The sequence below is a fragment of the Myzus persicae genome, unplaced genomic scaffold (genome assembly GCF_001856785.1).
Source record: "Myzus persicae strain clone G006 unplaced genomic scaffold, MPER_G0061.0, whole genome shotgun sequence".
NCBI lineage: Eukaryota > Metazoa > Arthropoda > Insecta > Hemiptera > Aphididae > Myzus > Myzus persicae.
In genome coordinates, this window is record NW_019100714.1 from 221,040 (window position 1) to 236,028 (window position 14,989).

Consider the following 14,989-nt stretch of genomic DNA (forward strand, 5'->3'; position numbering starts at 1 on the left):
ATAGGTATAAAAATAAGTTAACTTCGTGAATTAAAAAGGTTAGTTAATATAAATTATAATTATATTCTAATGTGAAATACTTGTTGTGAATATAGACGAAAAACATAAAAAAATCTATAGAGAAACACGGTAGTACCTATACTGTTATGGAATATATTTGAAACTAGATCTTAAGTGACGCGAATGACTCAAGAAGATGACCAAATAAAGAGGAATCTAAAAATTAAATTCAAATATCATAAGAAAAAATTGTTATCTTATAGACAACACAATTGCGACAATGTAAAATGAGAAGGACATTTTCGTAAATTGATCTAAGAGGAAAAAATATTTGTATTGATTTCTCATACTTTTTTTTGTTATTATTATTTAAAACAAATACAATTTAGTATTTACAATCTATTTAATAAAAAAAACATTAAGTTAATTTAATGACTTACTTAAAGATTAATACATCTCATGAAGAGCATAATGATAAAATCCCCCATTTGAAACAGCTCATTATTAAATCAAAAACTATACAATAATCAATCAAAATAGACAGCTAAGTTGCTTAATTTTATGTATCAGCTTGAAAATCCACTGATCATAGCCCTTGGCTATGAAAATACACCAGGAAAACTTTCGAGAAAGCAAAAGAGAAAATGGAGTAAAGACCTAGTATAAAATATATTTAAAGAAAAAAATCACACCAAAATTGTTACTACTCGGTGATTTATTTTAACTTGCCTTTCGTGTTCATATAAATTTAATTTAATCATATACATGCATTATGCATTATGAATAGATTTACTGCAGCTTTTATATTTCTAATAAATGTTTTGAAAAAATCATACACTCTAAAACCAATATGTTTATAATATGACATAATATTATGTCTATAGTCTATGTGCGAAACCAGACCAATATTTACATACAAATGCAAACAATGAATAAAAACGTAATGAAAAAAAAATGAAAATATATGTAAAAACGACAATACGTAGAGGACAAGAATAAAACAATTTTAAATTTGTTACCTACTCTTTTTTATTTTTGGAGGTTTTTTAAAAACAATCAACTTTCAGTAAAAACCGATTAAAACAATAAATTACTATTCACTACTACAAATAATAGGCCGTATTTATAAATGTCTAATAAAATAATTATGTTATAAATGTAGTTACTTATAATATGTGATAATTGAATTACATTTTTATTTTAACCATTAATAACTTTTTTAGCATAGAATTATAATTGGATACTTGGATATTTAACATAACTATGACTAGCTATATTTTTTAGCAAAAAAAATAATATCGTTACAGTAAATGGTGTGATAATGTACGTCTCGAAGCTTAATAGTTCCTGATGCTGTATAATTAAATTATTAGGTACTCATTACATTAAGTTATCTACCGCGTAGCTCTATATATCAGCTGGATTAATGCGTGCATATTATATATTTTTCAATTTGCATTACTGTAGTATATAATACGTATGCCCTATATGCATATAGGTACATAAATATATATTACGATTATATGGAAATGTAATCTATTATAAAAATCATACATTAATTTGAAGATGACACGCGAAAATGATTAACGATAAGACTTAACATTGACGCGTTACATACAAATATTGAAATATATAATAACAAACAATAATATTATTAACGCAGTTTTATAAAAAAAAGACTGTATTCTAAAAAATATTTTGGATTTAGAAAATATTATATATTGAAACCATATAGGTAGGTAGTTGATAAATCATAGATATAATATTAAAACATTTAATTTGTGGTAGGTACTTTATTATGTCATTCAACACGCAGTATTTGTGAATCAAATGTATGTTTGTTTATTTTGAGTTAAAAATAGGCTGAATGATTTCCTTTACACATTTATTTTGGATAATATTTACATTTATTCATTTGAAATGACGTAGTATGACGATCTAACACATTTTGTCAGGGTCATCTTTATACTTGTTTTCTTAAGTTAAAATCAAATACAAATTTTGAATAATAAATGGTAAGTATTTTGTTGTAATATAACTGAATTCGAGTAACTGCAATAAAGTCTATTTTCACATAAAAAAGTAACACTTTATGTCATATTTTCTAATTTATGATCAACTAGTTTTTAAAAGTTGTACATATTATTATACAGAGAGAACATAGAAACTACAACATATATAGATGCGTTCTTGTGCTATATCCCTTGCAAACACTAAAACATGCAACTATAATAATCATTTGAACTACCATTTAAACATTTTACAACTATAAAATGTCTAATATATAAATAGAACTTGCTCATATAACTAATTATTAACACATTATTGAACAAAACTGTAAATTGTAACTGTGGATATTGTTTTATTCGTAGGTAGTGTTGGGAGGGTTCCTAGGTACACTAGAGCTCTAAAATGTTAGAATAGCATTTAAAAAGAAGTTCCAATATTTCTCCACAGCCTCATTTGTTCATTAGTTTATATTATGTAGGGAGTACTAAGTATTATAAATTGTTATTCTTTTCATATGCAGTACCAATATATTATACTTTTAAATAGCATTTAACCGAATTGAACTATGTGCCTAATTTAAACTATACAATAGTATTATTTATTTTGAATATAAAACTATGTTTGTTAAAGTAATGGTTATCAATAAAAATTTTCTAATTAGGTTTAGGAAGTATTAGAGAAAATTAAAGTTGTTATCAGTTATCACCAACCATTTATAAATATATAACTCAAATGTGCATAATATAATGTTGACATTTTTAAGCTATGTATAAATAAAAAAATGTTAGGGATTTTAGAAGTTTATTTTTAAGTTAAAATAATAACTACTATAACTTAAAAAATATATTATTAACTATAGTATAATAGGAAATAACAAACAATTACTTGAAAGGCCCGTAATTTCTCTTCAAGTTTAGTAAAAGCCAATTGTAGTGCTTGGTGTTCATCTTTGAGAACTTGATTTAATTGTTTTAGCTCCGAGTTATTTTTCTGGTATAAAGATATTTCTGCTCGTAAACTAGCAACTAACTTTAAATTGTCAGTCAAACTGCAATCATAAAATGTTATACAAATTTTTAATAGTTTAAACATAAAACAATAAAGGGTACTATAAAGCAACCCATTTTCTTTCACAAAAATATTTAAGTATAAGTATACACTTATAATAACAATTGTGCTATAATAATATTAATAAATAATTATTACTCATACACATAATATTGTATGTTATTCATAATAGTATTAATCATTAAGACTATATTGTTAGAAACTTAGCAACAATCTGTAAATTTTTAATTTTTTTTTTTATTATTTGTTAAGTTTCCCTAATATAGCCATCTGAACTTGTTATCAAATACATAAAATACCATTTTAAACGTTAGGAACAATAGATATAAATTTAAATAATGCAAATAAACAGAGAAAATAGTTACAATTATAGTTACTACAGTTAAAGTTACAAAATTACTACAATAAAGTTAACAGTGATTTAGCAAATAAAATATATTAATAGTGGATAAAATAATGAGAAACTCTTATTAATTAGAAGGTTAAGAGGGCGTCCAAGCTTGAGTCGGTATCCCGAAGTTGAGTCATTCATTTTTAAAAGAATAATAATTGATGAAGTAGAATGAGATTCTAAAATTATAAAAAAAATTATACACTTAATAAAAAGACATTGTTAAAACTAGCTCCATCAAAAGTAAATAATAGACAAACTTGATCTTGGAAAAATAATTTATGATATTTTTTTTAAAATACTTATCATCTTACTTCATAACTATGTAACTATGTATTTTTAATCACTAATTTGAATTTACAATATTAAATACTAAAACTAATTATTTACTTAACAATTGTACTGTTTTATTCTAATCTTTACAGCTTAATAAGCTAAATAAAACTAAAATATAAATAATTATAAAATATAATTTGCACATTTAACATAATTGTGAACTTATCAATATACTTTTCTTGCACATAAGTAATTTTTTATTTCAATGTCCTGAGTTTTCAAATGGTTTCACTAAACTGCACATGTAATATTGAAAGCATTTCCGATAGAAAATTAGATTAGAAATAGAATTTATAACAATATATTTTAGTTTAATTCAACAACAATATTAAAGTATGCATACTTAACAAAATATTAGTTTACTATTTACTAAGAAATATTTTTAAAAAAGTTAAAATTCAAATAAAATATTACATTACAGTACTATAATATTGACAAAAAACCTACGAATATTTTAAAACGTGTGATTTTAGTTAAGATGTGAAGTATAAGTTTTATAGAACCTTAAAAAAAATTACATAAAATAATTTACAGGATATGAATACAATTGTAAATAATAAACTATACGTACAATTTTGAAGAATAAATGACTCAACTTGTTTCAGTATAAAAAAAAATAAAATTCTGAATTCTAGTGATTTATAAATAAACATTGTTCTATAAAAATACAACATCGTATAAAATAGTACATGAAGTAAATAACTGTTAAGTTTTACAAGATTTTACAAAACCATGCATAAATTAATTTAAAATCATTTATTTAAAAATTACTTAATACACTACTTATCAAATATTTTCTCACATTAAATTTTTAGTTTTTGTATGCTTTTATTTAAACTAAAATAGTTAAATAAACAAAAAATGAATTCATTCGAACTAAGTACCTATTTTTAGCTCAATGAAGAATTCTATTAACAAAAATAAAATTTGGTATTCATTAATGAGTACTTAAATGATCATAAATATTTATATTTAAATAGAAAAAATGCAATGATTATAAAAATAGTTTTACAATTATTAACAATCATAAAATATATACATTAATAACAGTAAGCACTTAAAACTAATAATTGATCAGGAATTCACTTTTAAGTAAAATTAATTACCTATCTTGCTGTTGCATTTATAAAAAATGAGTTGCTCATTGTTTAGGTTCTAAAATAATAGAATTGAAAAATAAAATAATATAAAGTAATAGTTATAAAACAAAGTAAAATATTATTATAGTAATCATGTACTTTTTACCAAAGTATAAAAAGTATATTTTACAACACTAAATTAAAATAGCATTAATTTTAATACCTGATTAAAAAAAAAATGTTAAAACTTAAAAAATAATTTTTTTTGCATTGATAATAACAAAAATTATTGTTTACAGTAATGTTCAATTACCTTATAAAGAAAACTAAACATAATAAAACAGAACGTATATACATTCTATAACATGAATTGAATATATTAATTAACTTTCATTGTGTTACATTAGTTACAGAATTATTATGAATCTGTTAACGAAATTGTGCAAATATAGTTTTATTGCTGCTATAGCATCATCATGTTATTATAAGAATTAGTTTATTTAATAAGTCATAAGTAATAACAGACTAAAAATTCAACAATCAGTATTGAATAATCAAGTATTGAATAATTTGTTATACAATCACAGACCTGTTGTTTTTACTTGTAAGTGTTTTCTCAGTCAATTGTAATTTTGCATTTAAATCTATTATCATTTGAGCATTTTCCCCTCGTCTACGATGTAATTCGGTCAATTCTTCTTGTTGCACAAGCAATTTTTGTTCTAAAGCCGATATTTTTTCTGAGTACACAAAATCACCACCAGTATTACCACGTATGATTTGGGATTCTAGCTGAATGTTTTGGGCTCGCAACAAAATTGAACTGTCATAAATTTTGTTATCTGAAAATGGCCAAAATGAAAAATAACATAACCAAATTACAAGTAATAATTACTATGAAATCAAGTCAGAATTAGTTATGCTCACAGAAATTGATTAGATTTTGAAAGCTGGCCGTCTCTCTGGAGTTTCTGCTCTCCAGTTGCTGGCGTATGACTGCCTTCCAGTCCATGATTTTTGAGGTCTCTGATTCAAACTAAACCTATAGCGTAAAACTCAGTCGACAGACAACCACCGGACAAACAGTTATGGCAGAGACAATATCGTCGAAGCATCCAAACTAAACACATCACCACTGACTGTGCATGGTGTATACCTACCATGTAACCCCTGGACGTCGGAAATATATGCTGTTGTTATTTATTCAACGTATTAGCTGGACAGGATGAAGAGGTGTTGCTCATTTAATACGTTCTTTGTCGGTGTCGAATCGCAGTCGTCGTGATCTGTCGTCGTTCTGCTCACGGCTGATAGACGTTGACGAAGATTTACGTAGATCTCAATAAATAATAACGATTAACGAATCATAATAATAATAATAGTAACAGGTAGCGTACAGTAATAATATTATTCAATTTTTGAAAAGAAAAAAATGATAATTGATAAGAGCCGTTTGCGTCCGTAAGGGCAGGCCGGCCATAGGTACCGTGAATGGTCGGCTGCGGTCGATACTGCGCACCATTATCAACCGCCGTGGTAACGGTAACGACCTGTGCGCGCGGTAACCTCCATCCGACCAATTCACCTACTGCACAACGACCGCGACTGTATCGCGTGATAACAGCAACGCGCGACGCTATCTCAAAACGTGTTGCACACAATGCACAACGGGCACTTCGATGCAATGACTATGTTTATTTATTGTATAATAATAATAATAATATTACGATTTATGATAATATTATTTTTGTGTGAAATATTGCACATTACACTGTAATTTGTTATTTGCGTATTAAGTTTTGTTACGGAATGGCATCCGCGAATGCAATTTTTCTGTTCTCGTGAGCATACGGAAAAGAAGCGCGCGCGCCACCGCCCATCTTTGTTATTATAAATGATTTATATCAATATATTATTAGGTAGGTATTTAACGATCATTAGTCATTGACCTGCAGGACGTGTATATTGAAGTGTAATTTAAGGCCGTTGGGTATAGATTCCCTCTCCACGCCAACGACGACGATACATTTGTTTCCTTCTCGTCCATTGGTCGCAGTATCAAAATACATTTTATAATAGTATACGAATTATATATTCATATATTTGTTAATAGATATTATACAAACATGTAACGTACGATTCTCAATATCGAAAATGAGACGACATGAGAGTAGTAATAAGAATATTGTTATTTGTTAGTCTTTAAGTAATAACCATCAGTTTCGGCATCAAACGTTATAAGCATCAACTATCAAGCATAATATTTAATATTATTAATATTATTATTTTTATTATACACATCACGTTTCTATCATGACTATATAGTATGTTCAATACATCGCTCTAACAAAAAAAAAATATCTACTGTAAAATAGGTAGGTATTATAGCTACATAAATTTATACCGTAATATTTGAAATTATTTATAATGACTACGTTCTGTTTGTATTTTTGAATCTCATGTCGTTCTTAAATGATTTGTTTAATGCGTGAGTTCTCAACACCAGGTATGCTATTATTAATACCAAGCAGTAGACCAGCTGGATTATGTATAAAAATTAAGTACATGTTTAATAAATTATTCATTCGTGACGAATTGCTTTAATTAAAAACAGAAAACCAACAATCATTTGATATTATTATTATTATTATTATTATTATTATTATTATTGCTGTGGTAATCGTAATAGTCATTTGATTTGTTCAATGCCATATTTTTATTATGAGTCGTGAATGATATCTATACACACATAATAAAAACATAATGCCTGAAAGTGAAACATATACCTAGGGAACAGATTTTGTTGAAATAAATATTTTTATGAAGTCTGAATATTTCATTACAGTTCGGTATGTTTCATGACATGTTGGATAAATCGACAAAAATAAATAGGTACATTTTATAATAAATATTTTTAAATATTTCAACGATGAAGTCATACTTCTTACATACATGTAATATTTTGTGATTTTTTTCCTATCGTAACAACCAGTACAGTTTTGAAAATTACGAGATGTACGTTTTTCAAATTATTTTCCACGTGATAAAAATGACAGTGATTTTGAATTTAAAAAAAAAGATTGAATCACTTACGTATAAGTTTAAGACACTTTTAGTAAAAATGGTAGGTAGCATGAGGACTGAGATGTAAAGTTATGTGTTACTATAGTTGTAGGTGTATATGATACAAAAACCAATAAAGTCTGATACGGATTTATATAGTTTTCAGTGTACACGGGGATCAACTTAAATGCGGCATGCAGCGCTTAACTACACGTTTCAACAACAGCCTTCGCAGGTGAACCCAATTTTATGCAGTCATATAATATCATAATGTACGTACACATAATATTATGCTGTATACATTTGTTCGCAATTATCGTTTACCGCTTGCCCAACAACAGAATAAACTGCAATTTGTTTGATGTGATACACACTACATTACAAAGTGTATAAGCATATACATATGTATAATATATGCACTTGCGATATAATAACGGTGAAATAGTTAAATGTCGTATAGGTATTTCGACGCACATGTAAATAAATTCCTAACGTACATTATATACATGTACATAAATAGGTATTATGTGTATGCAAAATGAAACAATAATACCTATACGCCCGAGTGCTTACATAGTACATTATTATAGTTTAACCGGCATTATACACTCCAAACTAGAGTGGTTTTATCGTGACTTAAACCGTGTACATGACGTGTGGGTGTGGACGAGTGCGAGTATTAAATCCGTGGTGTGTTTGTCGAATATCCCATGTCAATTATTTGAAATAAAAATGACGTACTTCAGACGGTTAGAATAAAAAAAAAAATCATTGTTCCACTTGAAGGAAATTTAGCTTGATGATAAAAATTATCCATAATATGGAATAGAAATAATTTAGATTTTTTTGTAAAGTTTGACTAATGACTTACCCCCGTTTACCTGCGCACCATTATATCATTGATGTAGGTACTTCTACATTTACTTATCAAACGGCGTATTGTATAGGCAATTTAGGGTCATCCGATTTCGTTTATATAATATATTATTATTTATTTTACATTATCAATTTTATGATTGCATGGCACAAGCCATATTAATTATTTTTAAATTAATACTGTATTACTACAATAAATCGGTTATCTAATAATTGAAAGCAGTGTTGGGTAGAAATGTACCAAAGTAACGAGTTACTATAACAAGGTTACTTTGTTAGTGGTTAAGTAATCCTGTTAGAATTGATAATAATGAAACGATAATAAATAATTTAGAACACTTTTGATATATAATTCCTATAATATAAGTCATAACACATGTTACCGTTTCGACTTATTTCGATTACCTATTGTAAATTCAAAACAAATAATACTAATAATACTAATGGTTATAATGCTGGTATTTTGTATATAAATAATTATTACATTATATTCCATTTTAACTTGTCATATTAATTCAAGTTTTAATAGTTTAAGCTGCATGTATATTTGTACCGTAAATTACAAAAATAGTTAATTAATTTTAACGGACTTAACTCGAAATTTCCAAAACGTTTTCTATGAATAGATCGCGTGGACTGGTGTTATTATAATTTTTTTAAGCATGAACATAAATATATTTTAATAGTTAAAAATTAAACAAAAAAATAGTTTGTCGTGTGTACTTTGTCATTGAATAGGTTACTGAAACGTTATTGTTTAACTTGAATTCAATGATAAATAATAATTGCACATAAAAAAAACGATTCTGAGTGTTCACGAATGTGTCTGCGGAATTAAGGATATTGTATCATATATTATTCTATAAATAAAACAGTAAGTTAAACTATTTTTTTTGCAAAAACAAATCGCATGTATTATAATATTAGTCTTGGAAAAAAGTTTCAAGTCCTGAAGATTAATATTTTTATTTATTTAAAACAAAGTAACTTCAACCGTTGTTTTTATTTAAATATCCAATTTTTTAATATCTGAACTTCAAATAATATATATATATACACGTAAAAAAGTGTGCAAATCTGTTTTTGAGATTTCTATATACCTCTAAGAATGACATGGTAATTGCATAATATATTCATGCTGTTGAAAACATAAAATGTTTTAAGTTTCAAATTTTGAACTTCAAACACAAAAAAATGTGTGCCATTATATTTTTAATATTTTTAAAATTTAAATTTTTATAAGAACCACATATGATACACTTTGTATCAAGCTTTTTAACTCTAAAAATGTTATCATTAATAAATAAAAAAACAACCTTAAAAACATTAAAATTTCGATCATCAATAAAAATTTGATCTTTGATGGTTACATAATACATCATGTCTAGTAATTACTAATATGTATATTTTGTGTACTTGTAAAGCATATTTTACAATTCTTCATGTTTGAATTAAAATGCCCTTAAAAAAAAATTAACAAACAATGCGTGGTTTTGATACTGAAATAATTGGCTAGACCCACGATTTTATCCTCTATTTAGTTTATTTAACTTATACAAAATAAAAATGGTACATAATATTTTAATATTAGTAAATATACTAATGTAATGATGTCATGTCTGCAAATGTGCACTGAAGTAACCATATCATATCATTTATTTAGATTACAAATGCACAATAGTTTCCTAGCTTACCTATTTATAATGATATCTATGAAGTGTACTAAACTAATGAATAAGAAGTATTATAGTGGGATAGCGTAGTACTGATAAAATATTGATAATTAAAAATAAATTATTTTCAATAGTATGTACTTCTTAACAAGTATAGTCTATATGGTAGGTAAGTACTATAACGTCACAGGTACGAGGTAAGTGACCTTCTATTATTTATTTATTTATTTTTTTTTGTTATTAAATATAAGAGTATTTATAATCCGTAATATTTATATACAATACAATAAGTGAATTTGATGGCTACAAAGATACATAACTTGAATGGCGCGAGGAGGGAGGCCCGCCAGTGAGGAAACCGTCTAACTTGGGGGAGAGTAGTTTTTTTTTAAATTTTAATTAATTTATATAGGTCGGGATTCAGGAGATCTCGACATCGGTGTTTTCTAATCGACTTGGAGGGTTGCCTGGTATAAATGTACTGGCTAAGTTAGAAATCAATGAATTTGTGTGGTTACTATCTTTTTGTGGATATTTTTTTCTTAAGCTGTGTGTTATACCTAATCAATAAATAAAGAATATTTATCTACAAATTTAAATTTCTATTGCTTGAATGAATTCTATGCATTTTTTTTTAAAGATTAATATTCTACGATATTTCGTGTCTTTATTTTATAAATACATTATACATTGATTAAACTTTAACGATGAAAAATAAATTAATCATTATCAATAGGCCACTTTAAACTGAAATTAATTGCAATGTAATTAAAACCAATGAGATAAGATAACATTTATTTAATATTACAATGTTTTTAAATTTATTTAATTTATTTAAAATTTTAATTTATTGAATATAGATATTGACTAAATAAACCCAAATGAGGTTTAAAATAGCTTATCTTTCTCAGGCTCTTGTATTTATTATAACCTGTTAGTATAACTTTAATATCTATTCCTACTGTTATATTAAACATACATTTTTTTATTATTTTATCGTCACGGGAATCAAACATTATTATTTTTTTTTTACCGAATAAAGTTGTTTCCAATGGATGTCCTCATCATGATATAATTCATGATGTGTATTCATTTAATTAATTTATCATATTTACTTATTCTCATAAGTCAAAGTATTGTATAGATTATTTATTGTATTGTTTTATATTATTATGATAAACAAATCGACTGTATAGTAATGTTTTGATTCTTAATTATTATTCCAATATTTGTAGGTAACATTTGCACAATTTATTTAAAATAACCAAGACAAAAAATCGATATTATATGTTTAAACAAAGATAGAATACGAATAATGTGTATTCGATAAGGATAGGTACGTATTTAGACAGATGTACAAGTAGTTACATCATAAGCGTTGTATAATTAAAATATTAATCAGTTTTCAATAATTTTGATTTGTATAATTCTTTTTAACACAATAATTATTATTAGTGACTGAGAAACCAATATTCCAAGGAATGTCAAAACCATTATCTGAAATATTTTTCATATTTTATGTTCAATCTTATCAAACATGGATAACAATATGACCTATTTTAATGATGAATACATATATTTAATTATGATGTAATATTATAACATTAATCATTAAACAATAAATTTGTTAATTCAAGTGTTATTACTTGTTATGACAACATATATTGTACAATAATATAACTATCTATAATGGGCAGAACATGATTTTTCACTTATGTCATTTTGATTGCCACAATAATGAATTCCAAATTATATTTATTATAATTAATATAATTTTAAGTACATTATTTTATAAACATAAATATTTACATAAAAACACATTCAAGCACTATTGAATCAGTACCCACTTATCATTGTATTATAATATACTGATCATTGAAAAATAATTTATATAAAATAACACTCAATATTTTGTGATTTAAAAAAAATAATCATTATAATTAGGTATTACATAATTAACATACTATATATAAATACGTATATATAAAACATAATAGTTATTATTAGCAGTGGAAATAGAAGAAGGTTAGTTACCTTTGAAAAAAATATATTTTGATTATTTTGACTTGAACAACAACATAAACATAGTCGTGTGTGATCAACGTCAGATCAATTTACACAGTGATAATATAAAAGTAAATAATAAATTCATATATCTATTATAATTTAATAGTTTAACCAAAAGTTATAGTTTAGTATCTATAATATGAATTATGAATTTCATTATTATTTATTCATACTGTTAATTACTACATTTTATACTCCTTATGTAAATGATTTTTACATATTTCATTCAATGCAACAATTTTTTTTTTATTTGGTCATCCATATATCAACAGAATTATGGCACGAAAAATTTAATTATTTAAGACGGCGCTCCGTGTATGCAATTTAGGGTCAATATTTAATTTAAAATGGTATCTAATAACTTACTGTAAGTAATTATTATTTCGGTAATTCACAATAAAAAAATTAATGAATATTAATAAAATATCCCAATTTATTTTATTACTTAATAGCATGCACTGGGATATAATAAAAATAAAAGATATATATATATAGTGCAGGATTCAAACCACTTTTAATTGTGAATTTCACGAGGTTGTTGCGGTTTTAAGACATCGGCAAAAACAAAACTTTACAGAATTGAATATTAGACTATTATAGAGTCGATTTTAATTTCAAACATATCAATAAAAACGTTGTTTAATCTTTATGTCCAATGTCGTATACTAATAATTGTTCGCGTGTCTAATTGGATCGTTTATGACAAGCCAAATTTACTATTAGAGGTGTACATTTTTAATCATAATTGTATGTAAAAACGAAAATTAGTAATTACATATTTTGAGTCTGCAATAGTCGTGGTAATTCGACAATTATTTAGCAAGATATCTCTACTGAAGCGAAGTAAAAATTATTTCATTTACGTTCAACCTTGTATTATATATTTTCCGGTTTTAGAATATAATATAGATGGCAACAATTAATGACAATATTATAAATTATAGTTTATTATTTATTCAAGTCTCAAGAACTGCAGTTTTCCGTAATTTTAAAGGTTGTCATATGGGTTGGAAAAAAAATATCTCATGGCAAGGAAATTTGATTGTTCACTAATGATAAAATAATATATTACTTGAAGAAATTGTGACGTAAAATATAAACATATATATACTTAAAATAGATTTGGTTCATTTTATTCTTCTTTTAATTTTTACAAGTTGAACAGTTATGTTCAAAATAAAACAAAGTTCAGCAGTAAGTCGTAATCGTTGTTTGTTAAGTAATTTATTCTTAAATATGGACTTCGTAAATATAATAGATAGAGACGGGAAGTTGTGATATTCGAATGATATTTGAACACAGATATAATATTAGGTATATGGCTTATGAATGCACTTTAATATGCACCTGTGTCCTATATTCACTTCCTACATTGAAGTATTGAACATTAAATTACAATAATTTAAATGGAGTTGAATAATTTGTCACTCACCCATTGGTAAATGTAAAATAATAATTCGATTTAGAATTATAATAAATAAATCGGTAGATAGGATAGTTTAACCTAAATTTGATCTATGAATGAAAATATTATATTTATTCTTACAGAAAAAAACATAAAAACACATTCACGAAAAAAATACGGTCAACTCACTTTGCAATATTGTGTTTATTGAATTTATTGATGTTTTGAATTCAATAATAAATCAAATTACATATGAAAAGTGATTCTAAATGGAAAAATATTATGTCAACTTCTATTTCTATGGTCATTTTATAATTTATTTATATTACTGGTAGTAATTTTTTTCTATTAGTAATACGATTCTAAAATAATTATGTTAAACAATTTATTTTTTAAAACATACATTATAAAAAATATTTTTATAATTTTTTTTCATTATATTATTGTTAATAACTTATAAGCCAATACCGACGTATATGCAGTATGTATATTAATTGATTATTGATTTACATGCTATATAGGAGAACGGTATACAATCGTTTAAAATTAGTATTTTGAAAACTTTATTGTTTATAATTTAAAATAATAATGTAACTGTGAAAAGTTGTAAGTTTCTGCTAGTTGCTCCAATAAATATTTATTGAATTACGTACAACAAAATAAGTTAAATTATTCCATAAAAATTTAAACTTTCTTGTTAAAATATTAAATTGTCGTCCAATTTTGAGCTTGAGAAAGCTATACATAAAAAATGTGCATAATAAGTATTTTGGATTTTTTTTACGTAGCTGTAAGTAATATCTTATAAGGAAATTCAAATTATATTTACTTTATTTTGGAATTGCAAAAAAAAATTGGATCATACATAAATAAAAAATAAGCTAAATAAGAGTCAAAAATTCAAAAAGTCTATTGAATAATCAACACAAAAATATTAATTAAAAATAATGATGGCTCTTAAGTCTCAATAAATTGCAAATAGTGGCGAAAAATGAAATACGCATAAATTATAATTTATAGG

At 25.2% G+C, this 14,989-nt stretch overlaps 1 protein-coding gene across 1 annotated transcript in view; it reads right to left on the reverse strand.

Annotated features, from left to right (window-relative positions):
• LOC111042594 (autophagy-related protein 16-1) overlaps window positions 1-6,311 on the reverse strand; it is a 174,306-nt gene extending 167,995 nt beyond the window's left edge. The window contains exons 1-3 of the mRNA XM_022327247.1: window positions 5,812-6,311; window positions 5,474-5,726; window positions 2,896-3,058 (exon numbers count right to left, since the gene is read on the reverse strand). Coding sequence (XP_022182939.1) covers window positions 2,896-3,058; window positions 5,474-5,726; window positions 5,812-5,896 — 501 coding nt within the window. The 5' untranslated portion in view covers window positions 5,897-6,311. The remainder of the gene's footprint in view (window positions 1-2,895; window positions 3,059-5,473; window positions 5,727-5,811) is intronic.
• Window positions 6,312-14,989: the final 8,678 nt, after the last annotated feature.